Below are 7984 nucleotides of genomic sequence, written 5' to 3' on the forward strand. Positions count from 1 at the left end.
AAAAAAAAAAAAAACGAAGTTTAACTTAACTACTAGCTAGCTTGGTATATTAGGCCTAGAAATATGTATATATTCTTTTCACACGGTTGCTGACATCTTCTAATTAAGCATTCAAAAAATATATATATGATTGCCTAAGAAGGTTACAATCCAAGACAACTAATGAACTAGCTATGTCCAATAAGTGCAAGTGTTGCAAATAATGCCCATTCCGATGCTTAGAAAGCTTCCAAATCTTGTTATTGCCGGTGGCCAATCACAATAATGCAAATAACAAAAAAGTAAACCTTTTCGATTACGACTTTTTTAAAGTTGACATCACAATTAGTCTTCGAAGTTCGAAAACCCTCACGCGGAAACTCACACACATGCGTGATATCCTCTATTATACATATACAAAAGCAAAAATACAAAAGGCATAGCCCCCTTTACTTACTCATTTTCATAACTTTGACCAACTCAAATTATTAAACGAAATTCCAAAAACCCCCTCTCCTCTCTATAAATACCACTACCTCACATCGCATTTCACATCATCAACACAATATCACATACATACATTTTATTTCTATCTCATTCATCCTTAACATATAAACAACTTTAATTTTTCAACTAATCATCATCATATATACTAGCTAGTTATTTGTACTTGATATTCATTCCTTAGTTACCAAAATAACAATGGAGGGTGTTTTCAACAACAAAAAGTTCATTCTCGTGTTTGTTTTTATGCTTGGCTTGTGTATTGGTATCACCACAGTGCATGGCCAAGGTACCCGAGTAGGGTTCTATTCAAGAACTTGTCCTAGAGCCGAGTCCATTGTGAGGTCCACTGTTCGATCCCACGTTAACTCGGATCCTACTTTGGCCGCTAAAATTCTTAGAATGCACTTCCATGATTGCTTTGTCCAAGGCTGCGACGGTTCTATCCTCGTTTCTGGCCCCGCCACCGAGAAAACGGCATTTGCAAACCTCGGACTTAGAGGGTACGAGATTATTGACGATGCAAAGACACAACTCGAGGCTGCCTGTCCCGGCGTTGTGTCTTGCGCAGATATCCTCGCCCTTGCTGCTCGTGACTCCGTCGTTCTGGTAATTACATACTCCTGTTGTGGTAGAATTCATGATAAAATTGTATATTTGAATACCGGTGGAAATTCAGGTGTAGTCGACTTCATGTGAAGTTGATAGTTAAGAACCGTTAGATAATTTGACTCATTTGACTAAATTTTTATCTAACTCTCCATGATCGACTTCACGGAGTTTTCACCTTGAATATATTCGATAATATCTTAGTAATTCAATAATATACTTTTTGTTTATATTTTTCTTTTTAAATATTAATTGGCAAGTGCCAACAGGACGCAGAGATGGGCGCGTATCGCAAGCTTCAGATGTAAGCAACTTGCCAGCACCTTCTGACTCGGTTGATGTTCAGAAACAAAAGTTCGCAGCGAAGGGACTCAACACACAAGACCTTGTTACTCTTGTAGGTGGACACACCATTGGAACTACGCAATGCCAATTCTTCAGTAACAGATTGTTCAACTTCAATGGAACTGCTGCTGCTGACCCTGCCATTGACCCTTCATTTGTTTCAAATCTACAAGCACTATGCCCTCAAAACACCGGTGCTGCTGCAAACCGTGTTGCACTCGATACCGGAAGCCAGTTCAAGTTTGATTCCTCTTACTTCTCTAATCTCAGGAACCGTCGTGGAATCCTGCAATCTGATCAAGCACTATGGAGTGATCCTTCCACAAAGAGCTTTGTCCAAAGATATTTGGGCCTAAGAGGCTTTCTTGGCTTGACATTCAATGTTGAATTTGGAAAGTCTATGGTTAAGATGAGCAACATTGGGGTCAAGACTGGTACTGATGGTGAAATTCGCAAGATTTGTTCTGCTTTTAACTAATGAAATGTTTGTTTAAGTGTATCATAGGTACATTTGTTAGAGTCTTATTCATTTTTTTTCTTTGTTTATTGTTTCTCTATAAGAGAATCAATTTCCAAGTGTAAAAGTTCCAATAAATAATGTCACATGTTTTTTTATTACATTATTGTTTACTCTTAAGGCCAATGCTACTGTATAGATATCATTATTGTTACAGGCAATTAGACAAACTCCAATATCATTTCAACTGGAGAATCGATCCTCTCATTTTTTTTAACAACTGAGAGAGTAAAATATGATCTCTTAACATTAGTTTTATAAGTAGGATTAAAAATAAATATAAGAGAAAAAACAATAAAGAGTTAAAAATCACACTTTACATTCACAATTTTTTTTTAATAATCGAAAAAATCCATTTCCCATTTCAACACCTCAAATCTATATCTATAGAAACTTTTTGGTCATTTATCCGAGTTAAATCTCAATTTGGCCCCTAAAATTTGACTCGATACTCAAAATGACCCCCATAATTTCGTTGGTCCCAATTAGAACCCCCAAATTTGTAATCGTGACTCCGACTTGTCCCTGCGATCATCTCCGTCACTGGAATGCTGATCTGGCGCAATTGCATGACATGGTGGACACTACTTAAATACGGCACATTGGTTTCGCATCCAAACCCTTTGAAAATCACGTAGTGTAAGGGTTTTTTTAATGTTTTACAACTTATGATCGTCGTAGTGGAAAGAAAGAGAGTTTTAACCCACAAAAAAAACTGAAACGACATAGTTTTTAACTGGTTTGGGTGCGAAATCAATGCGTCGTCATTAAAGTAGTGTCCACCGTGTCATGCAATTATGTCAGATCAGCATTCCGGTGACGAAGATGATCGGAGGGACAAGCCGGAGCCACGATTACAAATTTAAGGATTCTAATTGGGACCAACAAAATTGTGAGGGTCATTTGAAGTATCGAGCTAAATTTCAGGAGCCAAATTGATATTTAACTCTATTTATCCCGTAACATTGGCCTACTCTTAAATGTCTTTATATACGAATTATATTTTATGGTACACATCTTTTGTTTAATAACTAGCTAGCAAGATACCCGCGCGTACAGAGAAATAAATAGAATGATCATGTAAAAGTAAAGCTTAGTTTGAAAAATAATTATCTTTGAAGAGAAAAATGAAAATGACTGCAACTTAGTTTTGTAAAAGTATTGTTAACATTTAAAAATTGATAAGTTAGCTTAATAAGATATTTGTAATTTTATTGGAATATAAAGAAGATAAAGTATATAAATTGGATATAAATAGAATATATTGTCTGTATTAATTTAGAATTTAATTTTGATGCACTATCAATGTAAAGTAGTTTTACACGTGTATTTAATTATATAATGCCACATCAGCAAAAATAAATTCGTGACCCAGTTTATTATTTTGAAGTGAAATCTATGAAATTTGACACCAAAAAAATAAATCTTTTTGAAAAATAATATTTAATTATTGAATAATTTTGAGATATAAAAATCATGTATGCATTATTAAAGTTGGTCGAATGTAAACTGAGAAAAAATAAGTTTTTTATAAACGAAAATACATGTATATACATGAGATAATAATTAAGAAATATGTAATGTTAAAAGGTTTGTCATACATTTCTAAAGACTTTTGGGTAAACAATATTTTCTGTTTTGCCAGTGTTTTCATCATGAGCAATTAGAATTTTCAATCCTTTCTTGTTAGTGACCCTTGAAATGGCAACATATAGTTGGCCATGTGTGAAAACAGATTTTTTCAGTAGTAATCCGATGTGGTCTAATGATTGTCCTTGACTTTTGTTTATGGTCATTGCATAAGATAGCATGAGAGGGAATTGTCTCCTTTGAAATCGAAATGGTAGCCTAGCATCTGATGGTGTGAGTGTCATTCTAGGAATAAAGACCTTATCGACACAGTTGTCAGAATTTAATAATCTTGCCTTGATAACTTTATCTCCAAGTCTTGTAATTATCAATCTAGTACCATTGCAAAGCCCTGAAGAGCGATCAATATTTTTAATAAGCATGACAGGGCAACCAACCTTTAGCTTCAATTCATGATTTGGAACCCCGGAACATTTAATTGTTGCTAAAAACTCCGGTGTGTGCATACCTTCAATTTCATTGCTACCCCCTTCGAACAAACATTTATTGGAACTAACATAAGTTTTGCATGCATTGTTGTTCAGTTCGGTCATGTAATCATTCACCTCATCTACCGCATTAATTGTAGGAGCCAAAATAGCTCGACCTTTCAAGTGGCCTTCGTTATCCATGTCAGCAATGTAATCAGAATAGATTGCTTCAACGATTGCTTCAATTGGATCATTATAATAGGTGATAAGGAATTCAGGAGGTATGCTAATTAAATTGCACTCGTCACTCATTCCTTCTGATATTCCATTGCCAACCTGAAGAATCCATTCGGCAAATTGCTGCAAATCTTGTATGCCACTATCTGCAGCCATGGATTGCAGCCGTATGTTGATGGTTAGCTTTAATATTTCACAATGCTGCCATAGATATGATGAATTTAAAGACGCATTGACGATGTCTTGTCTTGTTCCCTTTGGAATCACTGGCAAGATTTGCCTAAAATCTCCACCAAAGACTATTGTTTTCCCTTCGAATGGCATCTCTGGGCTTTCATCATGTTTGAACCTCATCAAATCTTTCATTGTCTTATCAAGTGCTTCGAAACAAAATTTGCTCATCATAGGAGCTTCATTCCAGATTATTAGCTTTGCTCTTACAATTAACTCTGCCAATGGGCTTCCCTGCTTGATATTGCAAGTAGAGAATTAATCTGGGGTTAATGGTATGGCAAATCTAGAATGTGTAGTCCGACCTTCAGGTAACAAAAGAGAAGCAATACCGCTAGAGGCAACAGTTAAGATTATCTGTCCCTTTGATCTCAATGCTGAAGCTAAAGTTTTCCAAAGGAAAGTCTTTCCTGTACCTCCATGGCCATACAAAAAAAACATACGTCAATGTTGACTTTCTGTAGCGCTCATGATCTTATCATATACTCTTCTTTGCTCTATAGTTAATTTAGACAGGCATTGAATGTGTTGCCTTTGTAATTCAACACGATAATAATTTAACTCATCAAAGATCATCTTGTTTCGTGTTCTAAGATGGTCAGTTTCCCCTGATGGAAATGGCATTGTCGGATAATTCCGCAAGCTCTTGGCGTTACTGTTCAATATTTGTTCAATCTCAATCAAAGTTAGGTCCTTTAATTCTTCATCGTTGAAAACCAAATCTGAAATGTTGACAAAGTAAAAACATTAGTTGCTATAATGATGAAAAACATATGGTACTTGAAAAAATTACTATGAAAACATGTAAGCCACAACACTTTAAAGATATAAAATTTAATAGAAAGGTTTATCATTGGAGTTGTCTGCTTACCAGATCGGCCAAACATGGCTCTGTGATTATGCAAAATCCCATCACATAATAAGATGGCAGTTTCTTCCCATACAGCTTCAGGTCGCACCATTGAGTTAGACCACAATAGAGTCGCAAACAATTTTCGCAAATAATGACCTGACCCCCAATGACTTGCTTCCTTAATGGCATCAATATATTCTTTGTTGTCATCAAGTAGCCCACGTGCATAGCATGCATCTCGAAATGATGAATAGATAACACCATTGTAGGTTCGAATATCTGCATAGCTTGTTGGTCCCTTTACAATATTTAACAACATCCTTAAGTAATATAGCTCACCAGATGATGGTGGAATGAAAATCATCCTTCCAATGACTTGATGACTTTTCCTAGGTTCCCAAGCTCGAGGTGAAGGTTTCCAAACAAACTTTGCTGGAAACTCAGTGTATGTTAGTTGTCTAGCTTCCGCATATTTTTCGTTAGCTGCAAACCAAGCTAGAAACATGGACTCTTTTATAGTGGCCTTCGCAAGAGCTTCAACTAATGATTCATTATCTGTAAATACAACAGGTTGTTGATCTGGTAAATGAAAACTCAGCCTCTCAACAGATAGATTTCTGTAGTGAATGTCATAGGAAAATATCCTCCAGGCAGCTTCACAAGGAGATATGTATCGACAATCATAAAACATTTTCACTTCATCAACATTCGTACTTGAATTGTCACTGGTGGAGTTTCTGTAAAAAGAGGCTGTGACCCGATCACTCCCTTTGTTTACATATTTGAACAAATACTTGATAGGTCTTGATTGGTTACACCATTCCACATTAATGTGAGCACGACATTTTAGTAACAACAATCTATTATGTGGCACAACATATCTATTGTCAAGATGAATTCCAGACACTTCCACTGTGCATCCATTATTTCGACGCCTATAAACTGGGTAACCATCTTCGTCAACTGTAGTAACTTCGTTGAACTTCTTAGGGAAATGACGCATACAACGTCCTTCTTCCATGCAAGGGGAAGTTGGCTTGCTAAGACCACATGGACCATGCAGCATGAAACTCTTGACAGCTTCGTAGTATGCATTATCAACATCATGATCGGGAATCTCAGCACAGATAATTTTGTCTATATCCATAGGGTTTGGATACTTATCTTGCTCATGTAAGAACAATAGTATATGTGCATGTGGAAGTCCTCTCTTTTGGAACTCTATTGTATAAATAACTAGGAAAAAACAATGCTTGAATGGTATTAACACGTCTAATTTAGAATAAGGAAGCAATTTCTGAATGTCATGGGAAAAAAATTGCAAAATTTAAATGTAAATTACGTACCTGCTTTGGTAGAACCAAATAATTTGTTGTATCTAAGATCCTTAATCATATTGTCTACTTTAACTGAAGGATTACGATGTGTTCATAACACGCAGCGAAAGAAAAATAAGGTAATCCTATTGTAGCAGTTGAAACAGGGAGAGTTAATACCAAGCGAATCAAATGATCAATCAAAGGATATGTTAAAGACTTTCCTGTCTTCGTTAATCCTTGACATAACTCCGAAATTGTGCACAAGTTAGTTAACTCAATATGATTAGGAACATCAAGTTCATAATGTTGAGCTTGCATTCTAATGTGAAATTTCTCTTGGTCACTGAAGTCGCCTGGATAAAACGTTCTACTAATTCACATACTTTGTTGACACGGAAGAACTTAATTTAAAAATTATTATATTTTATGGATTGGGCTTCTTAAATTTTACTATTAATTTTTTTTTTGTAAAAAGCTGGGGGGCCCAGGCCTCCACTTGCCCCCCCATGTATCCGTCCCTGGTAATCCTAAAGATCTATTTTGTGCTTAAACTTTATTCTAATAAACAATATATATTTTAGGTCAGATCTAAATACCTGTGTACGCTAGTAAAAATCACTTTTTCTTTCGATGGTACGAAGGCACTATGCGTATCCACACCGAGACTAACCTTTGCTGTCAACTCCTTGACTAATGGACATCTGATCTAAATTGAGGAACCTCTTGCAACTCTTTGCACACCATAAAATTCTTCTCCAAGAATTAGGCTCACATACATTTATGTGCGTAGAGGTAAAGGAATAAAACCCTTGTGTTTTATTCTCTTCTATGTTCTCATTTTTTCTCTACTCTTGGCATACATATATATAGTATGAGATTTGTTACTGATTTTAAATTTGAATCTCAATTCAAATTTAAATCATATCTTGAAATTCTAAATCTGAATCCTTTAAATTTATGAATCATATCATAACTCAATTTGAAAACAGAATCAGTTAGGATCTCATCCAAATTTAGAAATAGAATAACTTATTATTCTCAAATCTCATTTAATATTCTCAATTATCATACTATTATTATATTCTTGGTGCTAGCAAAGAATATAATAATATTCCATTTGAATTAATATAATTATTTATTTGATCAAATCAAAATAATAATTAAATAATTCTATAGCAAAGATTAAGACACTCGTTAGTGTGTGACCCCATAGGTTCAATACTAAGCGGGTAGTAAATTAGTCATACTAAATTTACTAATCAAGGTTGGCGTCTAGCAACACTCCTGAACGACCCGATAGTATGAAGTAATATATTTTTACTAAGAACCT

At 35.2% G+C, this 7984-nt stretch overlaps 2 protein-coding genes across 3 annotated transcripts; one reads left to right on the forward strand and one right to left on the reverse strand.

The window, feature by feature from the left end:
* LOC107622387 (cationic peroxidase 2) lies at nucleotides 514-2055 on the forward strand. Its single transcript, XM_016324261.2, has 2 exons — nucleotides 514-1090; nucleotides 1329-2055. The coding sequence occupies exons 1-2, from the start codon at nucleotides 682-684 to the stop codon at nucleotides 1913-1915; spliced, it is 996 nt and encodes a 331-aa protein (XP_016179747.1). The 5' UTR covers nucleotides 514-681; the 3' UTR covers nucleotides 1916-2055.
* LOC107620094 (ATP-dependent DNA helicase PIF1-like) lies at nucleotides 3495-6491 on the reverse strand. Of its 2 annotated transcripts, none has more exons than XM_016322312.2 (2): nucleotides 5354-6488; nucleotides 3495-5204 (listed from the first exon to the last, which is right to left on the reverse strand). In XM_016322312.2, the coding sequence occupies exon 2, from the start codon at nucleotides 4654-4656 to the stop codon at nucleotides 3550-3552; it is 1107 nt and encodes a 368-aa protein (XP_016177798.2). In that variant the 5' UTR covers nucleotides 4657-5204; nucleotides 5354-6488; the 3' UTR covers nucleotides 3495-3549. The 2 variants fall into 2 exon arrangements, with proteins under 2 accessions (XP_016177798.2, XP_020968552.1); XM_021112893.1 differs by having other exon boundaries at nucleotides 4481-5204; nucleotides 5354-6491.

The sequence above is a fragment of the Arachis ipaensis genome, chromosome B10 (genome assembly GCF_000816755.2).
Source record: "Arachis ipaensis cultivar K30076 chromosome B10, Araip1.1, whole genome shotgun sequence".
Lineage (NCBI taxonomy): Eukaryota > Viridiplantae > Streptophyta > Magnoliopsida > Fabales > Fabaceae > Arachis > Arachis ipaensis.